At 43.7% G+C, this 18,130-nt stretch overlaps 1 protein-coding gene across 1 annotated transcript; it reads left to right on the top strand.

Moving 5' to 3' along the window:
• The first annotated feature begins 8,598 nt into the window (after positions 1-8,598).
• Positions 8,599-16,878, top strand: LOC107392788 (prostaglandin E2 receptor EP4 subtype). The gene is made up of 2 exons (XM_015970793.3): positions 8,599-9,556; positions 16,004-16,878. Exons 1-2 carry the CDS (start codon positions 8,630-8,632, stop codon positions 16,316-16,318), a joined length of 1,242 nt encoding a protein of 413 aa, XP_015826279.3. The 5' UTR covers positions 8,599-8,629; the 3' UTR covers positions 16,319-16,878.
• Positions 16,879-18,130: the final 1,252 nt, after the last annotated feature.

Raw genomic sequence — 18,130 nt, 5'->3', positions numbered from 1 at the left:
AAGCTCTGCGTGAAATTCACAACATGCTCTGGTTTGCTCTTTAAATTCCTCCACCAAATAAACTTAAGTCTTCCTTTTTTCCAAGCAGTCAAGATAATCCTGATATCATCACTGTGACGTCAAACACCTACGATTTTCTCAAACATCACAAATCTTATAAATCCAGATGGGAAAATGATCCACAAATGGTTTTCTCATGCATGAGGCTATTCAGGATTTTCTGATTTCAGAAGCTGGAGCTTAAAGCATCTAAAACCTGAACTTGATCATATTATATTCTGTAAAAGCCTACTAAATATTTATTACATGCATTTAAGGACATTTGTTATTTTTTGCAACAGTGAAATCAAAGAACTTGCTTATTTTTGCAGTGTGAATATTTTAAATATAAGAATATTCCTCCTGCTGTGATTTCACGCACATAAATTTCATAACTGCGTTGTTGGCTCTTTTTTAAAACACAGAAAATGTTTCTTTTTTACCTTTCATTTTCACTGCTTCACTACAAGTAAAGTAGGTCACATCTTGTTTATATATTTTCTCTTCCTTCCATGAAGAGATCCTTTGTAAAACTGAGTTTCATTCATGTCATACATCACTGAATACGTTTACATGCAGCCAATATCCGGGTTATGATCGGGTTAAGGTCGGTATTCGGGTTTCTGAGTTGATCAGAATAACCCGTTTACAAGCATAAATAGAAAGAGTTACCCCTAACTTGGATAACCCGATTTAAATGCGGACGTTGGGGTAGCGTCAGGACGTATGGACTATGCGTCATTTCCGGTTCTTCTTGTTCCGGTGTCCATGAAAACAACAACATGTTTCCCAGTTCGGAAGAGATAGCGACTGCATTTGTTTGCGCTTTAGTTTCATCGTCACTCCAAAAGTGTGGTGCTGTGCCGCGACTCGCCATGTTGCTCCCAACTTGTTGTTTACTTCCGGGGTTCTGGCGCATACAAGACGTCTTGCTACTCAAAAGACCAAGATTCCTTGCGAACAGAGCATGCGCAGAACACACGCTTTGATGGGGATATCCCGATATGCGTTTACACGACCAAACATTTGGGTTAGAAAAGGGTTACCCCAGGTGTAGTAACCGGGTTTTTAAAAACCCGGTTATAAGCATATCCTGGTTTTTAGCGGTGTTTACATGGACCTGTGGAACCGGGTTATTGTGAAACGCACTCACTGATTGTATGCATGGACGTAATTTTCACTTTAGGAGTGGGGGGACACGGGGGGGGGGGGTATCTTTACAGTATGCTCTAATGGGAAACAGGCTTCAACACAAACGGTTGTTTTCCGTTTGGTCCTAGAGCTCAACTAGTGTCAGTTTAATATAGCGTAATGTTGTTTTTGGATGGTAAAAAGTGCAGGGGTCAAAACGACTTTGGAAAAGGTGGAGGGGGGGGGGGGGCATGTCCCCCCTGTTCCCCCCAAAATTACGTCCATGATTGTATGTAGAAATATTTCTCAGGAAGTCTGAATAATCTGCTTAAACTTGTGTTTCATGTCAGATAAAGTCAGGAGCTCTTTTAAATTAGGGTTTTGTTTAAAGTCAAAAGTTTAGCTCTGATTTAGTGGAACATCAAAGACTTGCATAACTGGAGGATATAAAAACCAGATTTAACCAGCCTTACCAGATACCGTAAATAAGCTACAAAACTCCAAGTCAGGGAAAGGTTGGGTATTGTTGTCGTCATAGTACCCACAGGGTTTCAGCTCTTCTTTTCAACAAGAAGAGAAGGTTTTAGTTAAGTTTTCCAAAAGCAATGGAGAACTTGTTACGTGAGAAAAACACTGCTGGGCTCTGGGAGCACAAATACTATGGGACAGGATAATAAAGTTTTGAAGCTGAGTCACTCAAGTTAAAGGGAACACATGCAGTCTCGTGTCTCCATTTTGACCAGATGTTGAAGGGTCAAACTGTACCTAAAAACTGACCATTGCTGGACGTTACAGTGTGAATGGGTGAATGACTGATTGTGTTGTAAAGTGCCTTGGGGGGTTCCAGGACTCTAGAAGACGCTATATCAAATGCAGCCATTTACCATTAGACATTCATTTATACAGTTTATCAGCAAAAACAGTTGATTTTGGGGTGACTTGTTTTTTACGTAACTTATGCTGTATTTACAGTACAGTATTTATTTTTTCAATCTCAATCTGTTCTTGATCCATTTGACATGGTTAAAATTACAGGTAGCATTTAGAACTTTTGCTCTATGTTATTATTCTAAAATTAAATAAAAAAAGGTTGCAGGGAAAGAAAAACATCAGCTGAAGGTCAACATGAGGGCTGAAAAAAAGGAACTCTTGTGAAGTGGGGACTCGATACGTTTTAATAATAATAATGTTTTGGTTTCCAATGAAGTCCAGTAGGAGGAGTTACCAGGAGCATTCTGATTTCTTTAGAATAAGAAACCAAAAGAGTTTGTTTTTGCGGCTTATTAAGACATGTTGATCATTCAGGCATTCCCTTTCTTGCAGAGGTCGGAGGAAATAATAAGCTGCATAAATGAGTCATTAAAAGTTGTATTCAGCCTGCCGTAATGGAAATTACCGCTAGCTCATATTTGAACTCCTAATCTTGGTTTTGTGCATTCCTTCTTTTGTTAAGAGTTTGAAAGAAGTAGACGTCAGTACATGTGAAGTCTTTAAAGTCAGATGAGTTTATTTTTAAAATCTATTTCAAAATAAAAGTCATTTTAAGGGTGTATACAGAGACCAGGTAATCTTAAAACAAATGACTGAACACAGTTAAATTTGTTTCCATTTACTGTTAACTGCTGTTTGGAATTAATTTTTCAAATTTGCGGCTGACTTTCAATGACAACCAATGACGGTCTCACCAGATTAAAATTAGCCGTAACTGGTTTTAAACCACAGTCATGATGAGATTCCTGCATCTGGTTTGAGTTTCTACTGAATAACCTGACTGATCCTTCCTTAATCCTTTAAGCCGTGACTGACGGAAATCATTGTTGTGAACAAACGCAGTAAAGTTGCATTGTGGTTTTATTTTCTGGTGTTTCTAAAATCTGTGGCGGTACTTTGCTCTCGGAGAGGAACTTCCTTTGTGTTCATTTGGAGCTTCAAGCTTCATCGGTGATTGTCAGCAGGATCATTTGGGTTTTATTTTTCTAATGTATAAACACTGCATCAGAACATGAATGACCATCAGAACTTTTCTCCTCAGTAAGAAAATTACTTTAGTGTTTTATGGTCCGATCGGACACTCAGTCATGCTCAGGCATGCAGGAAGGAGGTTTTGTTAGCAAAGGCACTGACCCAGTAAACCACATTTATTACTAAGTGCTTGTGGCTAATTCCTCCTTCTTTATCCGACTAAAAACAAAGAAAAACATTTCAAATCACCAATTTCCTCACCTGGTGATGATCATCTGTCTTTGGGCCTTGTCCTGTGACGTTTCGACTCTTTTGGGATTTTGTTTAAGCTACTAGTGAATTTCATTGAGCTTCTATAATCTCATTTGATCAAGTTCTTCCGACATGTTGTGGTAAATGTCTAACTACTATCTGTTTGTTTAAATTATGACCATCAGTGTTGCTTTTGGACTGCATTTTGCTCCAATACCCAGGAGATCCTCTTGACTCATTTCCAGGAATCAGCAGAGTTCGAGAGTTCAGTTTTCCTCCTTCTCTGAGTTCCCTGAATGTATCATGCACACAAAAGAAACTTTGCATTTTTTCTGTGCATTGACAAAAATATCTCTTCTTATGTATTGGCTGTCATTTCTTTACCAACTGGACGGACATGAAATGCAGGACCTGCTTAGATTGGAGGCACATGGCCACATACTTCCCTCAGTAGTGGGCAAATACCACACAATGTTGCACACAAATGTCAAATATGGACAGTTTAAAGCTGGGGTCCTTAGCGTGACGTCAGCTAGCAGAGGAGGAGAATTTTTTTATTAGATTGTCTCCCGTCCCGGCTCCCCCTTTTCTTTCAAAAGGAGGTGAAAGCCATGCCTCATACCGTGCATGCACATAGCGCTAATGGTGGGCTGCTGTGGTAGCATGTTTCTGATATGTTCCTGCTCAGACACACCTGATTCTAACAGTTGCATGATCTCATCATGCCTTTATCAGGTCCTGCTGGAGCTGCTAATAACTCATTTTATTCAAATCTGCAGTCCTCAAACCTTTCACTCACGACTAGGGTTGTCACGGTATGAAAATTTAACCTCACGGTTATTGTGACCAAAATTATCACGGTTTTCGGTATTATCGCGGTATTTTTTAAACGGTGTTGCATATGTTCAGAAAGCATTGATAGTCCTGTTCTACACAAACTGAAATAGTTTTGAAAAGGTTTAACGGTGTTTATTAAACCTAAAATAACACAAAGCCTTAGCAAAAGTGCAACTTTTCACAAGTAAAGGAACAAATAGCTTATTTTTCTGGAACATGTTACAGTAGTCAGTGCAGGTTTAAATTAAACAAATCCAAACATTCAAAACATAAACAATATGTAAACAAATCAAAGAAACACCACTTGTTTTCTCATATACTTGTTTTCTTCATTATCAAAATGAAAATCTAAAACTCCAGTCCACACTTGACTTGAGCACTGTACAAGTCAACCTTAAAAAATATGTATTTAAAATAAATAGCCACTTTAAACAAATTACTAAAATAACTACTACACTATGTAATCAAATCCAAATGTTCAAGTATAAATGGCATTGAATAAGTAAACAAATCAATGACAAGGAACTAATTGTATATTTCTCATCATCAACAAATAAGATGCTTCATCCAGCAACAGGGTGTCCGTGACACGGTTTAAATGCTGGCAGAGGACGCTGCGGCTGCAGTATATAGTGACTCGTTGCATTCTCCCTCAGCCAAAAGTCCTCACGTCATGCAAAATGCTTATGTTAACTTACCTTGCACTGGCTGTAGAGACGTGGGTGATGGTCACTCAGATGTGCCATTTGATTCGAAGTGTTGCTGCCTTTTGCAGACACTTGTTTCCTGCACGTTCTGCAAACGGGATAGCAGTCTTCTATTAACTGTCCCTCAGCATTTTTCAGAAATCCAAAATATGCCCATACTTCCGATTTAGTCTTCTTTGAGGGCTGATGGATGTCCTGGGCGCTGCCGTCTCCTCCTTCGGCCATTATTTAAGCTTCAAAGTTTTGGTGCCGTTGCAAACTAAAAGGTGCATGTGCGCGCCGCGGGAACTTCAGCTGAAGCGACGGTGGCTGGTAAGAGTCACCGCGCCGAAACCGCGGCCACGGTAAACCCACCGAGATAATTTAGTTTTTTTAAAAACTGGACGGTTATTTTTATTGTCAACTTTTTTACCGGGGTTTACCGCTATACCGGTTACCGTGACAACCCTACTCACGACACAATGCTAGCACACCCTGCTAACGCTACAACAGCAGGGCTTCCAACTCTCATGCATTGAGCGTGAGACACACACATCTGACCCTCTTCACATGCTCTCACGCAACCCCCCCAACGAAGGGAAACGACACGATTCCTTGACCCCACGCATGGAAAACTTCAAAAGTTAGCAGCCCCGCTACAGGTAGCGTAAGGTTGACTGCTACGCTAATCACATATAGCTCCTGTACACAAAAGAAAAATCCCTTTTCGTTATCTTTCCTCCTCTTCCACAGTTAGCCTAAAGTTTGCAGAATGACATTAATTCAAAAGCCCGTTTTAGAAGACACACCATGCCAGCAAATCAGCATAATACTGTCACCACGGTGCATCTTATGAATGCGGCGTGGCAGCAGGGTGATGCGGGAATTTTCCAACATTTGTTCTGCCAAGCTTGGTATTGATATTACCACAATGCTGGACTCGTGAATGCATTTTGTGCCTTGGCGCAACAGAGAGGTGTCATGATCATATGTGGAATTGCTGCCGAGCTCCGGCAGGGAACTATACTGAAAATTAAACTAAACACGGCAGAAAGCTTTGCTTTTTAAACAGAATCAGCTGAGATGATAAACTGGAGTGATACAGAGCTCCAGGAGCTTCTCTCCCTAAGAGCTGGAGCTCAGATCACCAGGGCCAGGCACCTTCAGGAGCGTCTTGTTAAAAAAACTTAATCAGCGCGGCTTCGATCAAAATTAAAAGCAAGTTATGTCCAAGATAAACAGAAGTCTGCGGCAGCGCCGAGACCACCCTCAAACCCCCTTTAAACCGCTACCCCCTTTACCTGACCACTTAAACCACCTAAGGCTTCCTGATGCCGGCTCAGCGTCACGGCTAACTGGCGGCAGTGTTTTCTAAAAGGCAAGTTTTCCAAAGGTTGAGTTAGCATTCAAGCTAGGTTGTTGTGCTAAGCTGACTGACGTGTCTGTGTTACACCACAGTGCATGCTGGGAACTGGGGCAAACTCTCTCCATCTGGTGGTCAAGCAAATCTATTGGTCAATGCTCCAGGACAGTGGTATTGGATTCCAGTTGTGGAGGACTGGTATCCAGCACGTTTTAGTGGTTTCTCTGCTCCAACACATTTGATTCAGTGAATCATCTGTGCAGCAGCTCGCCGGGTTCTGCAGAAGCCTGTTGATTACCTGCTGATTGAAACCAGGTGTGTTAAAAGTGAAATGTGCTGGATACCGCCCGGCCGGGACCGGATTGAAAACCCCTGCTCTAGGCTCATGTAAACGATTCGTTCTGCTGTAGAGGCCAGGGGGGAAAGAAATGATGAAAGATGACCTACTTTATGTCATAGAACAGGGTTAGATTTTCACATTTGAGTATTTTTAAACTTTCTTTAAAACTTTTTAGACTCCTGTCTCGAGCTTAAAATATTCACTGTTCCTGATTCTTTAACCTTAACTCTTCTTAAAGCAGATCTGTTCATAAAAGCTCTAAAATGCACAGATTTACTCTGAATCACAGAAGACACTCGTAGTTGTTCAGAGAAAAACACAAAGCTGCAAAATTCCACACCTGCTGCTTGAATATGTTCCCACTTTAGACTGCCGTCAACCCAAAAGTTAAAAAAAACAAACAGAAAAATGACTCAGTAGACTGCAGGACAATTATTAACGTGGAGGTTTTGATTATTTATGGTCATCTAAATAGTGGATTATTGACTACATTTAAAAAGCTGTTTACAGCAGCTGCAGTGTCGTCGCTGGAGGATGACCTGACTGCAACACATTTTGTTTTGTATCATCTGAATTATGAGACTCTATAAATAGTGACAGACATAAACAAAGTCTGTATTTATTGTTGTGGGAACACCAGAGAACCTTAACTGCAGCCTGATGGATCAAATATCCAGGAAAACACCTTTGCGATTGCCTTGTAGGGGTACTGTGACATCATTTTGGTGTGATTACTCACACAGCAGCATACTTTTACAGCTTGATCCCATTGCTGGGACCACAGACGTATAATGCACTTAACAGGCAATAAATACTTTACCTTTAAACATCTGAGTGCACTTTAAAGTGCTCAAAGAGGACTTGTGCAGCCAGTGATTCACATGGAAAGGACATTACGGTAAGTTTGGCATCACTGTGTTGTCTACCAGTCCCTTTTTAGTCTGCAGCAGAAGCAGAGGTTCATCTCTCATGAGGTGTTTTGGTTTTTTTTTTTATTTTGGTTGCAGACAGAAAGCGCGCTGTGGTGCTCCTCAGTATAAACACAAGCCATGCTGTAATGAATGTGTGATGATGGCTGCCCAGTGGGAGAAGGCTGGCTGCAGCCGCCTGCCGTCCATCAGCCTCCTGTTGTTGTTAGCAGTCGTTTACAGTCTTCTCTGTTTGGGACAAAGCTGCACTTTGGGAACAGACGTTCGTCACGGGGGAAAGTGTGGGCTGCAACATGGCTCTGGAGCAAACACTGGTGCTAATGTGTTTACAGCTCTGTCCCATTCTGCATCAGGTCAACGCTGAAGTAGAATCATAAGAGGACGTTAGTTTGAAACCAGTAATGACTTTCTGAGTTGGGATGCACAATGGAAATCTAAAGTCCGCCATAATCAGCTGGAAGGACTTTCTGGAGATCGTAGCGACATTTCCAAAAGAGAAAAATAAAAAGAGAAACTTGAAAGAGTTGTTGAAATATAAGAGACTCACATATGTTTAGTTGAGCCAATGAGCCACTTAAATAAAAGCTGTTTGACACTTCATAGTTTTCGGACTCGTGTAATTTTTTTTAATTTTGTTCCTTTTATCTTCTTCCTGTGGAATTCATTCTATTGAGTCCTGACTCATATTTCTGGATGTTTAAACATTTCCACATTTATTATAAAAGCAAATGAAAATAGAGATTCTTTCATTTATAACAGGATTTTTAGGGTAAATCTCTCCTAATCTGAGAAACAGAAACTTTTAACTGATAAGTGAATAAAACGAAGAATCTCGGTCGAGTTTGTTTACTTTTCAGATGACCTTCTGTGGTTGACGCAAACACACGTCTGTGATCACATCTGTGGATGTAAGGAAACTTTTTAATGTTTTAATTAATTATTTTCGCCTGTTCCTGTGAGAAGACCCAGCCCACCCGCTTGAGCTGTCGGGAGGGTGGGCTGGATCGTTGCGCCTACTTTAGGAACATCCCCCAGACTCAGCCCAGCTGTGCGCCCCGACGTTTGCATCTTTTACTGGAAAGCAGACGGGATGAGACTCCCACTGGACAGTCCCCTGTTGCCTTATCATCTTCTGCAGGAGGCTAAAGAGGAAATGCGCGCTCAGAGCCACATCAGACCGATAGAAATGACGGAGGCGATGGAGAGCCCGAACTTTACGCATGGATCTATTTTCATTAACGAGTCTCATCTTCAACATTTAACCGGAAATCCTGGAACAAACTCGACAGAGATCGCTGTACCAATTTTCATGTTTGCTGGCGGGGCCATTGGGAACTTGATTGCAGTAATTGTCCTTTCAGGCTCGCGTCAAGAGAGAAAATCCTCCGCTTTCTACACGCTGGTGTGCGGCTTGGCGGTGACGGACCTGCTGGGCACCTGCTTGGCCAGCCCGCTCACCATCGCCAACTACATGGACGCGCTTGTGCTGAGGAACCAGCGCGTCTGCGAGTTCCAATCCTTTGTGTTGCTGTTTTTTGCTTTAACCGGACTGAGCATCATCTGCACCATGGCGGCCGAGCGCTACCTGGCCATCTGCTGCCCCTACACTTACCACCGCTGGGGGGTGGGCCGACGCTTTGCGCAGAAGTTCCTCTTCTTTATTTACATCAGTCACGTTTTTTTCTGCTTTCTCCCAATGATGGGCATCGCGGAAAGCCAGCTGCAGCCGTCCGGCACCTGGTGCTTCATCGATTGGAGGACATCTGAGCCGGTGGCCACCGCTTACTCCGTCCTGTACGGTGTCGTGAGCCTGCTGCTGATTCTGGGCACCATCGTGCTGAACCTGGCGGTGTGTGGAGCGCTGCTGCTCATGCGCCGCAGGACCGTGCAGCGACCTGTCACCACGGGCAGCGTCCGGGAGAGGTGGAGAGCGCTGTCCTCGGACGCAGAGACGCAGATGATCACGGTGCTGGTGATGACCTCCGTGGTGGTTCTGTCTTGTTCTGCTCCGTTAGTGGTGAGTAATCGATTATCCAGTAAGTTATGTGAACAAAACTTTATTTTTCTTCCCAGAGGAGCAGATGCAACAACACATGATGACGCAGTTTAGATGTCATGTCATCGACGACGGGTGGGCACATGAGTGTTTGGGTTCAGATGGTTCAGATCAGTGAGGTCATTTAAAGGGGATGTTTTATGCATTTTGTTCTGCCATGTGGATGAAAACGTCCATCCATCCATTTTCTGTCAGTGTCTGGTTATAGGAATTTTGTGCTTACACGTGCCTTTTCAAAGAAGTCCCGTTTGTGACATCAGAAACAGGGAAAGTAGAACAGAATTATGTGCAAAAGAAAGCTGCTGCTGGAGGAACAGTGTATCGACCATAACCATTATAGAAAAAGTCATGATGTGTCACTTTTAATCACTTTTTTCATTAAGTAGGTGTAAATCATTTATGATTTATTTTTACTTAAATGAGGTAAACAAGGTTTATTGACCATACATTAAAAAAAAGTGTAATAAAAAGCTGAAGCAACTGCATGTCATGGTCTGCGTCTCTCCTCATGTGTCTCCTTGTGTCTCCATTCCTCTGGTTTCTCCTTTTGTGTCTCATAGCGCCCTCATGTGTCCTTGTCTGCGTCTCATTTATGTGTCTCTTTGTGTGTTTCATGTGTCTCCTGTTTGCAGCCCTCCAGATCTTTCCTCCCAGGCCCTGTGTCCCTTCACGTTCTGTGTCCTTGTAGCTCCAGCCCTTTTTGTCCCCAGCTCCCTCCTGGTTTTCCTCATGTCTCTAAAGCTTGGTTTATGCTTGACGCATTCACTTTCCGCGCGGTGATGCGGCTCGCGGATGGAACGCGCTTCACAACTCGCATCGTTTATGGTTTGTGCGGCTCGTCTCTGCGGTGAGCCAATATTCTCCCAAACTGAACGTGGCAGCATGGAGCTCTACGGCATGCATCCAACACTACACCATAGTAGAAGTAGAAATGACTGTTTACAACATGGCATTCCAGCATTTATAACAGCGTTCTTGTCTTTTCCGACAGTGCGAGTTATTTCTCTACAAGAATTATTAACAACATGTTGATCACGGTCATCTCTGAGAGCTGAATCAAATGTCTGTATTTACGAATCTCTGCCATACTAGTTCTTGCCGTTCTGCCATGTTTTTCCGTGTCCGACCGTCCGCGTGGTTAGAAATTTTCCTAGGTGCGCGTTGCGGAAATTTTGGGCCGTGCGGAGGCGCGGTGGAGGGGCGTGGTTGTTAAAATGACGCAATTTCGCCGTGCGGACGCGTCAAGCATAAACCAACCTTTAGTCTCCTCACCTTAGTTTATATAGGTCTTTTATTTCAGTTGTGTGTGCGCGTGTTCTTCCCCAGCTCGGTGTGTGTGTGTGTGTGTGTGCGCGCGTGTCCCTCCCCAGCTCTGTGCGTGTGCGTGTCCTTCCCCAGCTCTGTGAGTGTGTGTGTGTGTGTGTGTGTGTGTGTGTGTGTGTGTGTGCTTCCCCAGCTCTGTGTGTGTGTGTGTGTGTGTGTGTGTGTGTGTGTGTGCGTGTCCTTCCCCAGCTCGGTGTGTGTGTGTGTGTGTGGGTGGGTGTGTGTGCGTGTCCTTCCCCAGCTCTGTGTGTGTGTGTGTGTGTGTGTGTGTGTGTGTGTGTGTGTGTGTGTGTGTGTGTGTGTGTGTGTGTGTGTGTGTGTGTGTGCGTGCGCGTGCGTGTGTCCTTCCCCAGCTCGGTATGTGTGTGTGTGTGTGTTTGTGTGTGTGGGTGTGTGTGCGTGTCCCTCCCCAGCTCTCTCTGTGTGTGTGTGTGTGTGTGTGTGTGTGTGTGTGTGTGTGTGTGTGTGTGTGTGTGTGTGTGTGTGTGTGTGTGTGTGTGTGTGTGTGTGTGTGTGTGTGTGTGTCCCCTTTCCCAGTCAGGTCTGGTGTCCTCTGCTCCTCCTCTCTTTATTGCTCTCACCTGTGCCAGTTCCCCACACACCTGCTCCTTGTTTCAGTGTTGTTGTCGGTCCATTGTGATGTATTCTGTCAGTCTTCTCGTGTCTCTAGTGTTTTTGGATATCCAGATCATTTTCTGGATTTTCGGACTTTTGGCTTCCAGCCTTTTTTGGGTTTATTTTTTTTTATTCATCCTAAAATAAAGGATTTTTCTTAATCTTCATCCCTGCCTCGTGTCATCTGGGGTATCTGCATCTTGGGTCCTAACCATCCTCAAATCGTAACAGAATGGACCGACCAACCCAGGACCCAGTAGAACCTCCAGGTACTTCGACGCGCCAGCGGATGTACAATTTTTATGGTGACCCGGACTCCAGTCGGACCTTCATCTTGGACTTGGTGAGATTTTATGGCTCGAACGTTTTGGACACAGACTTGATTATTAATGTGGTGCTCCGCCTAAGGGGAAGAGCCCTGCTATGGGCCAGCAGTTACCTCGAGCAATATCCTTTAGAGTTGGAGTTTTGGGTTTTCGCAGAAGATCTGCTGGACGCTTGCTGCAGCCCACAAGCTCCCTCCTTACTCATCTCCCCACCTTCCTCCGGTCCAGACGGAACTATCAGCTCCTTTTTGATGGATCACTATCCGTCAGCAAGCGCCGTTGTAAGAGCATCTCAGCATCTTCGAAACGCCACACCTCCACATCTTCGCCTGGTCCTGACAGCGCCTTCTCCCCGTTTCTGACAGTCAGAACCGGCGTCATCTCATTCTCCCCTTTATGTGTTGATTCCGTCTCAGCACCTCAGATGAGCCAACCCTCCCCGTCACAGCAGCAAAGAGTCCAGGTTTCATCTCCAGATCAGCGTTGCTGGCGAGACACAGTTCCTCCTGACGCCACCTCCAGTCTTCAGGTGGGTCAGGTAGCTAAGGGAGCTGAATCCGCACCTCAAGGTCTGCACTCTTGGTCAGGAGATGTCCCAGAAACCTCCTCTTCTCCCGTGGTGGGCCAAACCCCCACACCCTCACCTGGTCCTGACAGTGCCACCACTTCCTCTCCGGTGGGCTGTAACTCGTCCTCTGTACCTGCCGACATCACCCCCGCACCTCCTAAGAGCCGACATCAACGTCGCCGCCATCACCAGCAGTCTCCTGAGGCTAGAGTTGTGCCGCCTGTCAAAGAGGCCCCTGCTCTGCAACCCAGGACTGAGCTCAAGAAACCATCTGAAGCCAGAGTTGTGCCGCCTAACCAAGAGGCCCCTGCTCTGCAACCCACGTCTGAGCTCCATCTCCTATCACCGCATTCTGCTCCAGCGGTGGTCCTGGAGGACGCAACACATCCTACTTTGGCGGTGGTCCGGAAGGATGCACCGCATCCGGTCCAGCCCGTCCACGAGGCTCCGGTCCAGCCCGTCCATGAGGCTCCGGTCCAGCCCGTCCACGAGACTCTGCCCAGTTCGATGCCTCCAGTCTCAACGTCCCCACACTCTTCAGAGTCCCCGTCTTCAGAGTCTCCAGTGTTCCAGTCTTCAGAGTCCCTTCTTCGTCGCCGGCCCCTGATACTCGCCTGTTCCCAGCTCCTGGTCCCCCGTCGCCGGCCCCCGAGACTCGCCTGTTCCCGGCTCCTGGTCCCCCGTCGCCGGCCCCCGAGACTCGCCTGGTCCCGGCTCCTGGTTCCCCGTCGCCGGTTTCCCTGAGTCCACTGGCCCCTCCTCGCCCACCCTTGTGGGTGGTTTTTGTTTGGTCCCTCCTCTCCCTCCCTGTGGTTTCTCGTGTCCTGTCTTGTCTTTGTCTTTTGTTTGTGGTTTTGTCTTCGTCTTGTGCGTCTGGTATCCGCCCTTGGGGGGGGGGGGGGGGGGGGGGGGGGGGGGTACTGTCATGGTCTGCGTCTCTCCTCATGTGTCTCCTTGTGTCTCCATTCCTCTGGTTTCTCCTTTTGTGTCTCATAGCGCCCTCATGTGTCCTTGTCTGCGTCTCATTTATGTGTCTCTTTGTGTGTTTCATGTGTCTCCTGTTTGCAGCCCTCCAGATCTTTCCTCCCAGGCCCTGTGTCCCTTCACGTTCTGTGTCCTTGTAGCTCCAGCCCTTTTTGTCCCCAGCTCCCTCCTGGTTTTCCTCATGTCTCTAAAGCTTGGTTTATGCTTGACGCATTCACTTTCCGCGCGGTGATGCGGCTCGCGGATGGAACGCGCTTCACAACTCGCATCGTTTATGGTTTGTGCGGCTCGTCTCTGCGGTGAGCCAATATTCTCCCAAACTGAACGTGGCAGCATGGAGCTCTACGGCATGCATTCAACACTACACCACAGTAGAAGTAGAAATGACTGTTTACAACATGGCATTCCAGCATTTATAACAGCGTTCTTGTCTTTTCCGACAGTGCGAGTTATTTCTCTACAAGAATTATTAACAACATGTTGATCACGGTCATCTCTGAGAGCTGAATCATACAAATGTCTGTATTTACGAATCTCTGCCATACTAGTTCTTGCCGTTCCGCCATGTTTTTCCGTGTCCGACCGTCCGCGTGGTTAGAAATTTTCCTAGGTGCGCGTTGCGGAAATTTTGGGCCGTGCGGAGGCGCGGTGGAGGGGCGTGGTTGTTAAAATGACGCAATTTCGCCGCGCGGACCTCGCGGACGCGTCAAGCATAAACCAACCTTTAGTCTCCTCACCTTAGTTTATATAGGTCTTTTATTTCAGTTGTGTGTGCGCGTGTTCTTCCCCAGCTCGGTGTGTGTGTGTGTGTGTGTGTGTGTGTGCGTGCGTGCGTGCGTGCGTGCATGCGTGTGTCCTTTCCCAGTCAAGTCTGGTGTCCTCCTCTGCTCCTTCTCTCTTTATTGCTTTCACCTGTGCCAGTTCCCCACACACCTGCTCCTCGTCTCCTATCACTCCAGCCCCAGTGTATAAAGCCCTCTACTTGTCTCTGTGTTGTTGTCGGTCCATTGTGATGTATTCTGTCTGTCTTCTCGTGTCTCTAGTGTTTTTGGATCTCCAGATCATTTTCTGGATTTTTGGACTTTTGGCTTCCAGCCTTTTTCTGATTGTTTTTTTTTTTGGTTCATCCTAAAATAAAGGATTTTTCCTAATCTTCATCCCTGCCTCGTGTCATCTGGGTTATCTGCATCTTGGGTCATAACCATCCTCAAATCGTGATACTGCAGCTTATTCAGAATGCTGCTGCTAGAGTCTTAAGAAGAACCAGGAGAACCGAGCACATCACTCCTGTTCTTAAATCTCTACACTGGTTACCAGTAAACCACTGTCAAAGTGCTTCTAGTTTATAACTCACTCAATGGCATTGGGCAAAAATGTCAGATTTCCTTACAGTATAGATACCCAGGGCTCTGAGATCTTATAGGAAGCAGTCAGCTGGTAGAACCCCAGGTCAGAACCAAACACAGTGAAGCTGCTGCACACAGATGGATCTGCTTCCTCACGACCTCAAATCTGCCCCAACTCTAGAAACTTTTAAATCAAAAATATTTGAAGCCTTTGAATTAGGGCTGCACGAAATAAAAAAAAACTGCAATATTCGATATCAGTGATTAATATTGCGATGACGATATTACTTGCGATAAATAAAAACTTACGTCTGGAACAAAAATAATCAAAAACAAAAAAATAAATAAATCATAAAAATAAGAAAAGCAAAAGATGTGAGGAAAGGGGAAAAAGAAAACGAACAAGAAAAGGCAATCAGTGGATCACGGGAAAAGCAGAATCAGCAGAAAGAGCAGAACAAAGCTAACTCAGGTGTTTGCTAACCATCAAAATTAAGGGCCATCTGCCTCAGGGGCGGGCATCTAGCCTATGAGAACCCATCCGATTGGCCAAATGGGTGAAGAGCTCTATTTTATTTGTTAAAAAAAAAGATCATGCTTCCATTTGATTGACAGAATGCGTCAAGTGTAGCAAACATTTGAGCTGACCATTCATTGTGATATTTATCTGTTCTTTGCGATATGCATATTGTGCATGCTGATATCGCGATAATGATAAATTTACGATATGTCGTGCAGCCTTACTTTGAATGATTGTTGCACACTTTTCTTTTATTATTACACACACACACACACACACACACACACACACACACACACACACTTTTGAAATCCCTTCCTTGGAAGTGCTTACACTATTACAACTATTGCATCATGGGAATTATTGACATTGAATGTTAATTCATGACCAGACCTGGCCTCAAAAGGTTTGAATTACACCACAAATAAACACTATGTTGCTTTTTTGTTTTTAATTACAGATCTGGGCTGATTAGAGTCATTAGATCAACTATAATTAGTGTGAGTGTGGGCAAATGTTTGACATTATTAAAAACAAGACAGAGTTGTGGTAGCAATGAAAATTAATTTATTATTTTAATTCCAAGTTTAAAACATTTCTGTGTTCCTACATGTGGAGTCAGTTCCTAAGCCAGGTTTAGGCCACATACGCCACCGCTCTAGACTCATGTCACCCCAGACACACTTTAACACACCATCACTGAGCTTTAATTTGATCTTGTTTCAGGTGCGTATGTTTGCCAACCATTTCCAAGATGACCACAAAGCAGACCTGGCAGCCATCCGAATTGCCTCAGTGAACCCCATCCTGGACCCCTGGATCTACATCCTCCTACGGAGGTCCCTGTTCCGACGATTGCTCGGTTTATCCAGGAAGTGCAGCAGCACCCGCAGCATTTCCTCGCCCACACAGCAAATAGATCTGTTTCATTCAGATATGAGGCATGACCACGTGTTCACCCAGCTCATGTGCAACGCCAGCGTCATCACTCAGCTACCCGCTGTAACCAAATTCAGTCGTCAAGATGCAGAGAAGCTCTGACAGACATGAGCTTCTGCAGTCTGTGAGATACTGCTGCAGAGGAGGGAGGGAGGATCGTATGGGTCCACCGCTGAACCAGACCCTCACAGATCCAGTGAGGTTATTTATTAAACAACAACGGAGGAACACTCTGAATGTTGCAAGTATGGAAGTAGCTAAGTGTAATGATGACACTTGGCCTTTGCTCTGTGCCTCTCAGTATTTTTAGTCTATTTGGCATTAAATGTCACAAAAACTCATCTTCTTACCGCTAACTGTTCGGATTTTTTGTTGTTTATATAAAACAAAAATCCTGTTTAATAGTTGGGTTTTTGGAAGAAAAAAGTCTGTTCTTTTTCATTTTATCGTTTTATTTTTAAAACAAAAATTCACATTTAAAACATGAATTTGATGCACTGAAAAAATGCTGCTGAAGCTTTTTTACAATAAAGATTGTTGTTTAAATAAATCTGATCGTGTTTTAGGTGATCTCGTCACATTTTGGGAATCCCAGCTCTTTGCGGAGTGATGATGCAAAATTAACTACGATGTTTGTAACTATTAAATATTTTTCTTCTTGCTGAAGGTAGACCGGTTTTGTGTTTCAGATGCAGAAGGAAGCATTTTATACAGTGTGTATTCATCAAAATAGAACTTTTTGGATCACATTCAGGCTGTTTCACCAAAAACTCTGAAACACGCAGGATGTAAACAGCTGAATAAAGTTTCATCTGCAGAACGTTCCATGAAATCATTTACAAAATAACACCTAACAGAGAGTTTCTCTGAAAGATTTTCTATATGAAATCATATAGAAACAAACAAAAACATGCCTTTAAAAGGAGGATCAAGACCTAACCACTTGGCTTTAATGAATTTCATTTTGTTTTAGCTTAAACTTTATTCATTAATTTTATTCAAAACTTCTTTGTTTTTATTGCTATATTTTACTCAAGAATGTTTATGAACTCTTGTTGACTTTTCCTTTTTCTTTTATGCTCTGTATTTATTAATGAGTGTGATTTAGATTTAAAGACCAAGTTCACTGAGAAACCATTTTTGTTTTGTTATTGTTGATCAGTCATTCTGAGATTAACATGATGAGAGCTAAACATGTCTTCTACTCCTATTTCCTGCATTAGCCACTGATAGAAAATAAACAGGAAATGCTCTAAATTAATTCCATTAATTGATACTAGAGACCACATTTAGATTTACCATGATTTAACATTTAAGTTTAGAATTAGATTTAACATTTAAATCTAGATTCTAAATTTAGATTTACCACTTTATTTTAGGTTTAGTTAACAATTTTGATATGGATTTAATATTTAGAATTAATATTTACATTTAATGTTGATATCCATCCATCTTCTGAACTTTTCAATTAAAATGTGAAAGTTTGCATGAGTGAATTCAATTCAATTCAAGTGATGAATGACCCGCACTTGTATAGCACCTCTCAGAGTAAGGACTCCAAAGCGCTTTACACTACAGTGTATCATTCATCCATTCACACACACATTCACACACCGATGGTAATGAGCTACGATGTAGCCACAGCTGCGCTAGGGCGCACTGACAGAGGTGAAGATTCAAAGATACTTTATTAACCCCAGAGGGAAATTACAGTAGAATTCAAAACTTTATTTTATTTTTGCAACGATGTTGGGATTTTTTTCACAGTTTTTATTATTTTTAAAAGCACTTTGTGTCTATTTTATCATAAAAAAAACTTATTTATAAATTAAACTTGAAATCTGTTGTGAATAGCAGTAACTCGTTGTTCCCAGTAGGGGGCAGAAGAGCAAACAGGAGCACACAATGCACATG

Source organism: Nothobranchius furzeri, chromosome 8 (genome assembly GCF_043380555.1).
Source record: "Nothobranchius furzeri strain GRZ-AD chromosome 8, NfurGRZ-RIMD1, whole genome shotgun sequence".
Lineage (NCBI taxonomy): Eukaryota > Metazoa > Chordata > Actinopteri > Cyprinodontiformes > Nothobranchiidae > Nothobranchius > Nothobranchius furzeri.
This window is presented reverse-complemented; position numbering and strand designations above follow the sequence as displayed.

Excerpts from the sequence above, each read along its gene's own strand:
- LOC107392788 (XM_015970793.3), top strand. The coding sequence starts at position 8,630 with ATGAGACTCCCACTGGACAGTCCCCTGTTGCCTTATCATCTTCTGCAG. Across the intron at positions 9,557-16,003 it reads CTTGTTCTGCTCCGTTAGTG|GTGCGTATGTTTGCCAACCA; the intron begins GTGAGTAATCGA and ends ATCTTGTTTCAG.